The sequence below is a fragment of the Bos grunniens genome, chromosome 25, assembly GCF_055505025.1.
Source record: "Bos grunniens cultivar Pamir isolate PY7600 chromosome 25, Bosgru_T2T1.0, whole genome shotgun sequence".
NCBI classification, from domain to species: Eukaryota; Metazoa; Chordata; class Mammalia; order Artiodactyla; family Bovidae; genus Bos; species Bos grunniens.
In genome coordinates this window covers 21,686,498-21,700,636 of record NC_141189.1, presented here as the reverse complement: position 1 = coordinate 21,700,636, position 14,139 = coordinate 21,686,498, and the positions used below count along the sequence as shown (strand labels likewise).

Sequence of the window (14,139 nt, the reverse complement as noted above, 5' to 3'; positions counted from 1 at the left end):
GTGCGTGTGTGTGTGTGTGTGTGCTGCTAAGTCACTTCAGTTGTGTCCGACCTGTGCGACCCCATAGACGGCAGCCCACCAGGCTCCCCCGTCCCTGGGATTCTCCAGGCAAGAACACTGGAGTGGGTTGCCATTTCCTTCTCCAATGCATGAAAGTGAAAAGTGAAAGTCAAGTCGCTCAGTCATGTCCGACTCTTCGAGACCCCATGGACTGCAGCCTACCAGGCTCCTCCGTCCATGGGATTTTCCAGGCAAGAGTACTGGAGTGGGGTGCCATTGCCTTCTCCGTGTGTGTGTGTGTGTGTGTGTATACACACCTGCATATGAATGTGAGCGTAAGTGTGCGTGGGAGTAGGGAGGAAGGGCGCGTTCACGTCATCATTTATATTATTTACACACACTCCATTGTATGCCTGTGATGCCCTGGTTTTATTTGTTCCAGGAAGCCACATAACCTCTGTGCTGGGTTGTTTGGGAGTCATGAACCGCAATAGCTGCTCATTCCACCCCACCCCACCCCCCACCCCTAGCAAGACTTTCCCCATAATGAGAACCATCATGAAAAGTCTTGCGACTTGAAGGCAATCCATGGGGTCAGAAATGAAAGAAGACCAAAAGTGGTGAGAAGAAGAAATGACCAGCTCAGGGCCCTGACCCCAAGGGCGGTCTGACCTCCTTCCCCAGCAGTTCGCCCCTACCGTCCATCCGGTCCGAGGTCTCGGCTTGCTTTTCACTTTGTACCACTGCCAGAAAGTCCCTCTTGCAGAGATGACTTTAGGACAATGAAGAATTATCCCAGACAGAGGGGAAGGGACAGATGCTAGGCCCTCACACCACCTGAGTTCAGACTTCTTCCCCTGAACTCCTGCAGAACAGAGAACCCAGCTGCACTGAGGCAATGAGATTGTGTGGAAAGAAAAAAACAAGAGCATCTGGGCAGCTGGAGCCCTCTGAGGGGTCCCTTCGGGGCAGGTATCAGAATACAGAAAGGGACAGAAGGGACCTTCCAGACCCCACCCCAGAAGTCCTCATTGCCACACACCCACTTTGCAACACAGAATCCTGGGGCAGAACCCAGACGGCAGGCTGGCCCGGTTCAGCCCGATTCTGTAGGTTGGCCAAGGGGCTTCACCACTGCTTTGAACACCATTTCTATGGCGAAATTTATTTCAATTTCCAATAACTGACTCACATATGCAGCAGGAACCCAGCCCACTGATAATTTGGAGATAGCATGTACTGTTTTCCTCAATTAGGCTGAGACTTTCATATCTAACTAAAATTACGTGCCTGCTGCCAAGCAGGCCTTGCTCCTTTTAGATGCTCAATAAATGCTGAATGGTGACAATACTGACACCTCGTATCCTAGGTACAGAGAGCCCGGGAGCGCTGAGGTGTCAGACTGTGCTGTGTACTCAATCAAGTTCTTCCCTAAACCTGGGCCCAGGGACCCACCCCCAGGCCCCTCCTACCTGTTTGCCAGCTGCTGCTCGAAGTCCCCACATTGCCTTAAGAGCTCTCCACAGGTGGCTATTATCCTAAACAAAACAAAAAGCACTTCAAGTTTAAGCATCTGGAATGCTGACATTTACAGGACAAACATTGTCTCATTCATAAAAATTCTAACTATTCAACCCTTTTGGTTGTGTGCTGGGTTGTGGGAAAGCAGTTAATCCTTTGAGCTCAGTCGTGTCAGACTCCTCACAACCCCATGGACTGGAGGCCTGCCAGACTCCTCTGTCCATGGGATTTCCCAGGCAAGGATACTGGACTGGGTTGCCATTTCCTTCTTCAGGGGATCTTCCCAACTCTGGGATCAAACATGGGTCTCCTGCACTGCAGGCAGATTCTTTACCTTTACGGTCTGAGTCACCAGGGAAGCCCACTTAGAGGGCTGACCTGAAATGTTTCATTTATTAGTAATTCATGTAAAAGGGAAATTCTGGTCCTTTCTGATACTCCTCTGTCATGGGTCTCCGTGCTATGAATCACAACTCTATCCAACATGATCTGAAATAATTTAACATGTCCCAAAATACAAGGTGGTGCAGGTGGTAAAGAGCCCACCTGCCAATGAAGGAGACCTAAAAGATCTGATCCAGCTTTGATCCCTGGATCAGGAAGATCCCCTGGAGGCGGGCATGGCAACCTGCTCCAGTATTCTTACATGAAGAATCCCATGGACAGAAGAGTCTGGCCAGCTACAGTCCATAGGGTTGCAAAGAGACACAACTGAAGCAACTTAGCACGCACACAAAATACTGAAGTTGCTTTTGGTTTTTGTCTTTGAGAAAATGGGTTGGAGGGAATTCCCTGGTGGCTCAGTGGTTAGGACTTGAGTTTCCACTGCTGAGGGCCTGGGTTCCATCCCTGGTCAGGGAACTAGGATCCCACAAGTTTTGTAGTGTGACCAAAAAAAAAAAAAAAACAGAAACAAAAAATGGGTTGGAAATCTTTTGTCTCTAAAATTGAAAAACCAAAATTCATAATTTAATGTTTGCGAGATGCCTGCTATTTGCCAGGCATAGAAGAGAAAACTGTTTTGATATTAGAATTATGTTCCATTCTGATCACATGAAAGGCAGATGAGTTTAATCCATTTGTTTCTGAGAGATAAGCCTGAATGATCATCATGTCTGAATTTAATATTCATTTAATTTCCGAGTAATTTTATGCTAGGCCTCAAACTCCAGCCACTGAGTCCTTCAACACCAAACTATAATGTCAGGACAAATCCAAGGATTAAAAACATCTCAGGGCTAGTTAACTTTTAACTTTCTCTAAAAGTGCCTATCATCACCAAGATATCTAGGCATTCCATCATAAGAAAGGTTTATGAGAAAGTGAAATATTCCACTCACATCAGGTACAGCAGAACAACTTCGTGCATAATATTTTCTGATGTACCAAGCTGCCACAGCTGATAAGGGATATTAGCATCTGGAACATTAAATTTCATCAAAAAAATAAAAGTTCAGATCAGAGCCCATGAGGAGATATTCCAGATGGTCTTGGGAGGTCCTGGGTTTGCCCTGGTAAGATGGTCATTGGCACATATGCGCCATGGGTACCCTGTGCACGCTACCTAGCCCGGGGGGTCAGGCAAGGAATGTAAGTGGAGGGAGAGCAGCTTGCCTTTCCGGAACACATGTCTGCGAAGAAAGGTTGTAAGGAAAAGAAATTTCTGGATTGCTTTTTATCGCAGGCCAATAGTACGGCTGATAGGCCTCATAGGAGTGGGAGAAGAGAACAGAGAACATTTACCTAGTCAAGCGGGGGTTTCAGCTTCCAGCCCCAGGCAGAGGTCAAGGCCTTGGGGCGACACAGACCCAGTGCTTCCAGACAGTCCAGTTTTGACATTATGTTGGAAAGCTGGATTATGTTATATCTGGTTTTACATGCTGACAAATAAACTAAAAAAAATTTTTTAAATCCTGTGATCAAACAAAGCTTGTCCATAGGTCAGATCCGGCCACTGGCCAGCATTTGCATCCCCTGGCTGGACGTATCAAGGGCCAAATGCCTCAGGCCACTGCCAGTCACACTCAGATCAGACCTCAGGGTTTAGGGCAACAGGGTGTCTACCAAGCAGCCCACAGGTCACAGAGGCTACCCTGGAGCCTGTCAACAACAACTCAGGAGGGTCACCTCAAGTCCTTTCATGGAACTCTTACATGGCTCTTTACAGGCCAAAGAGTACTGCTTACCATTTAGTGCTATGGCACTTAGATCCAGAAACAGGATACAATCAGCTGTGCATTTTCTAAAATATAAAAGCTCTAACTTACTGCAAAAACTGTAGGCTAAGGGGGGAAAAAAATCTCAAGCCAGACAAAAAACTTAAATCACCAAAGGAGATGAGTTCCTAAAGAATTTCTAAAAATATTTTAAGAGCAAGACAGGTCTTTTTGGTGTTTGTTTTTTGTTTGTTTGTTTTCAGTTTGTTTATTGGCTTGTCTGCAGTGTCTAGAGTATTTGCTTTAAGAGGAGGGAGGTGGAGGAGACAGTCAAAGAGAAAAAGCCCCACATTTATCATTTTTATACACTATTATATATAATATATGTTTACTCCCATTTTACCTAATGGAATTCTGAAAAGCTGTCCAATCTTCTTGAAAAAGAGAGTTGAGAGGAATATCATCCAGTCTGTACTTCTTTCGTATTGAGTGAAGAGTACTAGTGAAGTCAGACACATACCTAGGGGAAAGAAAAATTAACAGCGGTGTCATCATAAACTCTCCAGACCTAGAGACACCAGGAATTACAAAGCTTTAGACAAACCGCTAATGAGAGCATCTTCAGAGGCTATCCTATGAAGGGCTGTCACGACTCATAAAGCTCTGACCACAAACAAGTCTCTATGTAACAAGATGGTCTTTTTCATCTTGCAGAGCAGCTTTAGTAGATGTTCAAGATGAGGGGAAGGGGACGGCCACGAAGACCACAACTCTGTGACCCACCAGGTGACAGATGATGCTGGCAAATCACTCCCTCATCCTAACAGAGGCATTTCTTTGGAAGCTAATTTAAAGGACTGTTTTAAAACATCACAGCCCCACTATAATACCTGACTGATACCTAGGATACCACAAGGTACTTCTGCAGCATTGAAATCCTTGAAAGTGAAAGTCACTCAGTTGTGTCCGACTCTTTGCAACCCTGTGGACTATACAGTCAGTCCATGGAATTCTCCAAGCCAGAATACTGGAGTGGGTATCCATTTCCTTCTCCAGCAGATCTTCCCGACACAGGAATTGAACCAGGGTCTTCTGCATTGCAGGCGGGTTCTTTACCAGCTGAGCTACCAGGGAAGCCCACTCCAATCCTTGAATTCAGAGTAAACAGCCAAGCCCCATGGCTTGGGCCCAACCTTAACAAAGCATGAAACTGGATTCCAAACTGAACACCCTCCCTCGAAGACTGTGCCGTTTGCTCCCACCTATACCACTTACTTTTCTTCATCCCATTTATCACTAAATAGCTTATCACATCCCACTTTTCACTAAATCCCAAGTATCACTAAATAGCTTATTTAATGTATGTGTTTCATGTTTATTGCTGTCACTAGACTAGAAGCTCTGGGAGAGAACAGGGACTATCCCTCTGTGGCTCATAATTGTATCCCCAGGAATTAGCACAGGCCTGGGCATAAGAGAGACATCCAGAAACAGGCTGTGAGGCAATGACAGACCTGCACTGCAGTATCTAGGCAAGTACCTGGGTGTCTTTGGGCCTTAGTTTTCTCATCTTCAAAATGGACTTAATGATGTCTTCTGCACTGCCTTCCCTGATAGCTTAGCTGGTAAAGAATCTGCCTGCAATGCAGGAGATCTGGGTTTGATCCCTGGGTTGGGAAGATCCCCTGGAGAAGGGAAAGGATCCCCACTCCAGTAATATTCTTGCCTGGAGAATTCCACTGACAGAGGAGCCTGGCGGGCTACAGTCCATGGGGTTGCAAAGACTGACTGAGCGACTAAGCACATTCACTTCTCACTCAATATTCACAACCACACAGAAAGGCGATATTATCACCATCAGTTTCCCCAACTAAAAGATAACAAGACTCAGAAAGGTGCATGAACCCACTCAAGGTCCCAGCTAGTTAAGTGCCTGAGCCAGGATCTCAGCTCAGGGGGCTCCACCTCCTGGGCCCAGGCTCCCTCACAGCCAGAACGCCCCTGACTCTGTACCAGCCCACCTTTAACTATGGATTCTACAGTCTTGGCCGAGTCCAGGTTAGGCTACCCTCCTGCCCTGCCTGCATCCTTCATCCTCCCTACCCCTCCTTCCTGAACACCATCCCATGCTCCCCCCCACTACTGAACAAGGTCCCACTTGAACCCTGGGCAAGTCAGTATCACCCTTATTTCCCTGACTAATTTCATAAACAAATATCAGCTGTTTTGGTAGCTTCAAATCCTCCCCTTCTCGAGAAGGTGATCTGGCTTTATCATACATCCTTTGGTCCAGTTTGAATTTTTAATATGCATTTGCATTACTTTTTAAAATGAAGGAACTGAAGTAACCAATAGAAGAACCAAAAATGAAAACATCACCAACGAGAACTGGGAGGGGAGAGGATATGAGAGGACCAGGCTCAAGGAGGCCCAGTTCCTCGCCTTTCAGAGCTGAGAGTCAAGACATAACAGTTAAAGGTGATAAACAAACAAATTTTCTTTAAAGTCTGGAGAGAAGAGTGAGAAGGCTAAGATTCCTTGAGCCCAATGCAGGGGGCCTGGGTTCAATCCCTGGTCAGTGAACCAAGATCCCGCGTGCCGAAACTGAGGCCCAGTGCAGCTAGATATATTTAAATAAAAGACTAAAAGTTGTGACTTCTGAGGAGAAGGATATGGGCAGGAAAGAAGGAAGACTTTTCCTTTTTTACACCTTTTTGTATTTAAATATATATATATTTTTGAAAGCATTTTACTTTTGTTATAATAAAATTTTTAGATCTCAAAAAGAATTATTTCATCCACAAAATCCTGGTTGGTGGCAGAGAAAGAGGTGACTTTTATTTGATTAAACCTGTTGCTGATGTTTCTCTCTCGGGAGGTCCCGTCTGGGCTCACGCGCTCCCCCTCCCTCTGCGAGCAGGGCCCCTGTCCCTCAGTATCTTCCTGTGAGCCGCCCTCGGAGGTGCAGACCGCCCACGGCAGTAACCAACAGCACGGGGCCCTCAGAGCTCACAGGGGCATGTTCAGTATTTCTGGAATGACAAGGGCTCCCTAAACTTACGGCAGCAAAAGAGCATTCAGTTCAGTACGAGGAATTTCTTGAGACTCAAGGCAACTTTATTCCAGAATACGATCTCTTGCAGAGCCTGAGAATGTATCTGTCCGTCAGCTAAAGACTGAAGCATCTAACCTCCCAAGGGCCCTTCCACCTCAATCGCACAGGTCAGAGAATCCAGCCTTATACTGAAATTTCTTACCTCTTCTTTTCTCTAAGTAAATTTAATTTTGGTCTTCCCTCTTTCTTTCTTCTAATGGCTTTATTGCCTTTGCAATTCACAAATCACACAAGTCATTTATGCAGTCACAGAGTTGTGCAACCATCACCACAATCAACTTTAAAACAAGCTTCATCAGCCTTAAAAGAAACCCTCTTACCTTTTGGCAGTCATCCTGCATCTCCTCCAAATGCCCCCCCTCCCCAGCCCTTTGGTGTAGTTGCTCAGTCACGTCTGACTCTTCTGCGACCCCATGGACTGCAGCCTGCCAGGTTCCTTTGTCTACGCAATTTCCCAGGCAAGAATACTGGAGTGGTTTGCCATTTCCTCCTCCAGGGGATCTTCCTGACCCAGGATGGAACCCGCATCCCCTGCCTAGGCAGCCACTAACCTATTGTCTGTCTCTACAGATTTGCCTGTTCTGGACATTTTGTATAGATGGAATCATATAACGTGAGGTCCTGTCTGATTGGCTTCTTCTACTGAGCACGATGTTTATATATTTTTTTATTTTATATTTTTAATTCCACAAGAAATGTGTTAATTTATTCTCCTTTTTAAGAATCAGAAAATAACAAAGCTAAGTCTCCAATGACTACTAACTTAGTCCTCCCTCTCCTCAAATATAATCAGTGTTTTGAGTTTTGCCTAACCTTTCACATCAGGGCTTAGCGAACTTTGTCTGTTAAGTCCAGGTATTAAGCTTTGCAAGTCACAAGGTCTCTGTTCTAACTACTCAACTCTAACTTCATTGGGAGGATTTAGAGGCTACAGATAAGTGAACGGGCTTGGTGGAATTCCAATAACGCTTTTACAAAAACTTTTACAAAAACAGACCTGGCTCATGAGCTAGAGTTTGGTGACCTGTATTCTACAGGAATATATAATGCACTTACAGTTTCAAAAAGGATCCAGAATAGGAACTGGCACTCCTGGTTTCTTGTAAACAAAGTTTTACTGGAACAAGGCCACATCCACTCAGGTATGTGTTGTCTCTGGCTGCTTTTGTACTTCTGGGGAAGCATTCTCTATGAAAGTCTATTGACTGCAAAGCCCTCAAGGCCTACCATACTTATCCTCTGGTCCTTGGCAGAAAAGCTTTGCTGAACCCTGCTACAGAAAATGTACTCTACATTGTATCCTGCAACTTTTTATTCACTTCAACAGTATGTTTTGACATCTATCCCTGCTGTTATGTGTAGATAGAATTAACACTTTAACTGCCTCATAAGGAACTCCCTTAGTATCAATATACCATATCTTATTTGGCCGTTTCCAAATGGGTGGACATTCTGGTTGCTTTAAATGCTCCACCATAATGAATGTGCTGTGATGTTCTTAGCATCATTAAGGACGTCCCCTTAGGCTTAGGTACAGGTGCCTCTCCAGGATTCATGGCAGGAATACGGACATCCGCATTTTTAACTGGGAGACACCACTCTCCCACGAGGCTGGCCCTGACTCCACTCTCCCAGCCTTACTTGGCAAAGAGGGACTTCAGGGCCACCAGCAGGCCATATCTCCCTGCCACTGGCCCTGATCCCACTTCCCCAGCCTTACTTGGCGAAGAGAGACTTCAGGGCTGTCAGCAGGCCACAGGTCCCCAGGCCGCTGGTGAATCTGATGCATCTGTCAACGGCTGCAGAAGACAGGCCAAAGAGCTTGTTCACAGAGTGGCTCAGCTCCTGCACACAGTCAATGACTTCCCCGTGTTCCTGGTCAGCAGAGACAATAAAAAGCTGCCTCAGACTGAAGAACAAATGAATAGACAACATTCAGATGGGAGGAGCTCCAGATCTCCTCATTCATGGTCAAACCACTTACGACGAACATCAGAAATGTAGTCCCAAACTATGAGAGCTCTTTAAGAGCCTGACTGAGTGAAGAACAGTCTAAGTGGCCAGTGAGATCACAGAAATAAACTCCTGGCCAAAAAGCATGATTAAATCCTTATAGTCATCCTTATTATTTTTATCTCTTTCCTCTTTTTCTGTGATTAAGATGGTATCTCTCCCTCTGGGGAGAAGGCAATGGCACCCCACTCCAGGACTCTTGCCTGGAAAATCCCATGGACAGAGAAGCCTGGTGGGCTGCAGTCCACGGGGTCACTAAGAGTTGGACATGACTGAGCGACTTCACTTTCACTTTTCACTTGCATGCATTGGACAAGGAAATGGCAACCCACTCCAGTGTTCTTGCCTGGAGAATCCCAGCGACGGGGGAGCCTGGTGTGCTGCCGTCTACGGGGTCGCACAGAGTCGGACACGACTGAAGCGACTTAGCAGTAGCAGCAACAGCTCTCCCTCTGGCTCTCAAGTGAGGGTCTGCATTCTCTGTATCACACACTCCAAAAGAATGTGGTGAAAAAAAAACATGCTTCTTTCAGGGGCAAAAACATAACTGAGTGGAACAGACTTTCTAGGGACATCCTTAGAAAACAGAAAAAAAATGGCAGGAGGCAGCCGACTTGAACTACTGTAAGATCTATTCTTCAATGTCAACTCACCTCCCACTGCTGCTGCTAAGTCACTTCAGTCGTGTCCGACTCTGCACGACCCCATAGACGGCAGCCCACCAGGCTCCCGAGTCCCTGGGATTCTCCAGGCAAGAACACTGGAGTGGGTTGCCATTTCCTTCTCCAATGCATGCAAGTGAAAATTGAAAGTGAAGTCGCTCAGTCGTGTCCGACTCTTAGTGACCCCGTGGACTGCAGCCCACCAGGCTCCTCCGTCCATGGGATTTTCCAGGCAAGAGTACTGGAGTGGGGTGCCATTGCCTTCTCCCACCTCCCACTAGACAGCCTTAATTATTAGCAATGGAAATTCCCCTCTGGTGTGTCCACCTGGTGAACCTGGCCTGAGAGCACTGTCCTTGAGTGCTCTGCTCCAGTGTCTGTTTGCATATCTGCCTTGAACAAAAGACTGCATAATCATGACTGACTCAGGGAGAAAACCAACTTAATCTTGAGAAGATTTAAGCCTCTGAGGGGTGCGAGGTCCTTACTGGGGATTTTAAATAAAAACCAGGTAGCAAACCTGTGGTCTCGTTTTAATTTGGATTACAAGAGCCCAGGAAGCGCTGAAAGCCCATGTTTTACACACCTGTTCCCACTCTTTGCATTCTGTATGCTGGCTCCCACCTTCTCTGAAGCATCCCAGCCACCCCGACCCTAGCCTGGCAGATACAGTGATGCCCAGTTGGCCCCGGCAGTGCTGTGACCTTACCAGAGGCACCTCGCTGAACTGGATGAGAAGGTACTTCTCTTCCATGTCTCCATACTTCAGCTGGTAGGGCTTGTACGGACCATACACAGCATCCACCAGTTCCATGACTTTCACCAGGTTTTGCTCATCTTCAAGGAAATCAGAAATTAAAAGCAATAATGAACAAAGAACTGGAAATTAACTGGTGAAAAACGATAGGTGGAAGGAACTCTACTGGAACTTTTCCTATTTCATCTTTGGGGTGACTACTTTCTGTTCATCTGCTTTTACCATTCATGGAACCTGCAACAATCACGTCAGTAAATATTTTAATAAATCTGAGCTTTGTGTACTATTTGCCTAAAGCGCTATTAAAGACACTGATTCAGGGAGCTTCCCTGGTGGTCCAGTGGTTAAGAATCGGCCTGCCAATGCAGGGGTCACGGGTTTGATTGCTGGTCCGGGAAGATCCCATGTGCCTCGGAGCAACTAAGCCTGTGGGCCACAACTACTGAGCCTGTGCTCTAGAGTCCATGCTCTGCATGAAGAGAAGCCACCATAGTGAGAAGCCCACCTACGGCAACTAGAGAGTAGCCCCCCACCCCAGGCTTGCCACAACTAGAGAAAGCCCTTGGGCAGCAACAAAGACCCAGTGCAGCCAAAAATAAATAAATAAAAAATTTAAAAATAATAATAAAGATATGGATCCCCTTAATCCTATAACCCATCATAATTGAGAACCTCTTCAAATGATAACCCTCCCCAGGGTCAAGTTCAAGAACTGCTACAGAGAAAAGGCTCTGCACAAAGAACATTTTCATTTGGAGCATTCCTAGGATTTTACAGAAACGGGATATGCACCAAAATTCCTATATTCAACTACATGAAGATTTTAACATGCATATTCTGTGACACAGTAATTCAACTGCTAAGAATTCTCTCTTCAGCTGGGATCCAAAATCTTTTCCATAGCCTGCCAAGTTCTACCATCACTTGACCTCAGGAGGTGAAAGAGGGGGTAGTTAAGGATGAAGGCTCTTCTAACTGAAGTTCTCTCGCTTCCTGTTAGGGGACTGGGTGCAAATGACTTAACTTTTCAATGTCTGTTTCCTCAACTGTAAAATGAGGTTAATAATGGCATCAATTTTATAGGCTTAACTGGAGATTAGGTAAAATAGTATGTGTCTAACACGTGTAAGCTCTCAATAATGCCAGCTACTTTTGTTGTACGCAGCCTGACACGCTGCAGTCCATGGGGCTGCAAAGAGTCGGACACGACTGGGCGACTGAACTGAACTGACTTTTGTTATTACTTCTACAGCCTTGGCCTCTTTCACAACTCCCCTAGCCTCCAGCCTTCTCTCGGTTTCTCAAAAGCTCCCCTCTGGCCACCAGCTACTATTTCTGTTTGGAAAGACCTTGTTCTTCCCTAACCCTCTTCATCTGGTTAACTCCTATTCTTCCTTGAGGACTCACTCAGTTCATGTCTGAGGGTCTTGATCATCTTTATCTGCTTAGGACCATTCAACTTTTCTCCTACAACCATTTTGCTATTCAAAGTATTCACCTCACTTTGTAATTATACACTCATTAGTAAGATTATTTGGCTATTTCCCACTGCAATATATATTGTATGAGAGAAGGGACTGTGTCTGGTTTTGCTTAGCATGGCATCCTCAGCATATAGCACTCTATAACTAGCCCATTTATAGTTGAATAAGTAAATTAACCAAGGGAACATTTCATGCAAAGATGGGCTTGATAAAGGACAGAAATGGTATGGACCTAACAAAAGCAGAACATATTAAGAAGAGGTGGCAAGAATACACAGAAGAACTGTACAAAAAAGATCTTCACGACCCAGATAATCACGATGGTGTGATCACTCACCTAGAGCCAGACATTCTGGAATGTGAAGTCAAGTGGGCCTTAGAAAGCATCACTACGAACAAAGCTAGTGGAGGTGATGGAATTCCAGTTGAGCTATTTCAAATCCTGAAAGATGCTGCTGTGAAAGTGCTGCACTCAATATGCCAGCAAATTTGGAAAACTCAGCAGTGGCCACAGGACTGGAAAAGGTCAGTTTTCATTCCAATCCCAAAGAAAGGCAATGCCAAAGAATGCTCAAACTACCACACAATTGCACTCATCTCACATGCTAGTAAAGTAACGCTTAAAATTCTCCAAGCCAGGCTTCAACAATATGTGAACCGTGAACTTCCAGATGTTCAAGCTGGTTTTAGAAAAGGCAGAGGAACAAGAGACCAAATTGCCAACATCCACTGGATCATCGAAAAAGCAAGAGAGTTCCAGAAAAACATCTATTTCTGCTTTATTGACTATGTCAAAGCCTTTGACTGTGTGGATCACAACAAACTTGGAAAATTCTGAAAGAGATGGGAATACCAGACCACCTGACCTGCCTCTTGAGAAATCTGTATGCAGGTCAGGAAGCAACAGTTAGAACTGGACATGGAACAACAGACTGGTTCCAAATAGGAAAAGGAGTATGCCAAGGATGTATACTGTCACCCTGCTTATTTAACTTATATGCAGAGTACATCATGAGAAATGCAGGGCTGGAAGAAGCACAAGCTGGAATCAAGATTGCTGGGAGAAATATCAATAACCTCAGATATGCAGATGACACCACCCTTATGGCAGAAAGTGAAGAATGAACTAAAAAGCCTCTTGATGAAGGTGAAAGAGGAGAGTGAAAAAGTTGGCTTAAAGCTCAACATCCAGAAAACTAAGATCACGGCATCTTGTCCCATCACTCCATGGGAAATAGATGGGGAAACAGTAGAAACAGTGTCAGACTTTATTTTTGGGGGCTCCAAAATCACTGCAGATGGTGATTGCAGCCATGAAATTAAAAGACACTTACTCCTTGGAAGAAAAGTTATGACCAACCTAGATAGCATATTGAAAAGCAGAGACATTACTTTGCCAACAAAGGTCCGTCTAGTCAAAGCTATGGTTTTTCCAGTGGTCATGTATGGATGTGAGAGTTGGACTGTGAAGAAGGCTGAGTGCCGAAGAATTGATGCTTTTGAACTGTGGTGTTGGAGAAGACTCTTGAGAGTCCCTTGGACTGCAAGGAGATCCAACAAGTCCATTCTGAAGATCAGCCGTGGGATTTCTTTGGAAGAAATGATGCTAAAGCTGAAACTCCAGTACTCTGGCCACCTCATGTGAAGAGTTGACTCACTGGAAAAGAGTCTGATGCTGGGAGGGATTGAGGGCAGGAGGAGAAGGGGATGACAGAGGATGAGATGGCTGGATGGCATCACTGACTCGATGGACGTGAGTCTGAGTGAACTCCGGGAGCTGGTGATGGACAGGGAGGCCTGGCGTGCTGTGATTCATGAGGTCACAAAGAGTTGGACACGACTGAGCAACTTAACTGAACTGAAGTAAATTAAATACCTTTTGACCTATCCATAAGAGGGTCATGAAAAATAATTGTATGTGTATACAAAAAACACAGAAACACACATATGCACATGCACGCGCACACACACACACACTGCTGATGGAAACCATGATTCTCTCTGTAGGAGAGAACAGATGCAGTAGAGAATGGCAAGAGGTAAAAATCTACTGGTGTTGGATTTGATTTGGAAGTATCAGTATAAACTGGTAATTTTTAAAAATATGGGGTTTCCCTGGTGGCTCAGTTGTAAAGAATCTGCCTGCCAATACAGGAGACATGGGTTCAATCCCTGATCGGAAGGATCCCACATGCCGCAGAGCAATAAGCTGTGTACTACAACTACTGAGTCTGTGCTCCAGAGGCCAAAGCCGTAACTACTGAGCCCTCGTGCCACACCTACTGAAGGCTGAGTGCTCTAGAGCCTGTGCTCTGCAACAAGAAAAGCCACTGCAGTGAGAAGCCTGCGCACCACAGCTAGAGAGGAGCCCCTGCTCACTGCAACTAGAGAAAAGCCCATGTAGCAACAGACTCAGCACAACCAAAAATAA

General features: G+C 45.5%; 1 protein-coding gene across 2 annotated transcripts in view; it reads right to left on the bottom strand.

The window, feature by feature from the left end:
* COG7 (component of oligomeric golgi complex 7) overlaps positions 1-14,139 on the bottom strand; it is a 90,180-nt gene that overhangs the window by 35,414 nt on the left and 40,627 nt on the right. For both annotated transcript variants that reach the window (XM_086375308.1, XM_086375309.1), the window contains 4 exons: positions 10,177-10,304; positions 8,513-8,667; positions 4,081-4,197; positions 1,473-1,538 (listed from right to left, as the gene is read on the bottom strand). In XM_086375308.1, the coding sequence (XP_086231434.1) occupies positions 1,473-1,538; positions 4,081-4,197; positions 8,513-8,667; positions 10,177-10,304 (466 nt within the window). The remainder of the gene's footprint in view (positions 1-1,472; positions 1,539-4,080; positions 4,198-8,512; positions 8,668-10,176; positions 10,305-14,139) is intronic.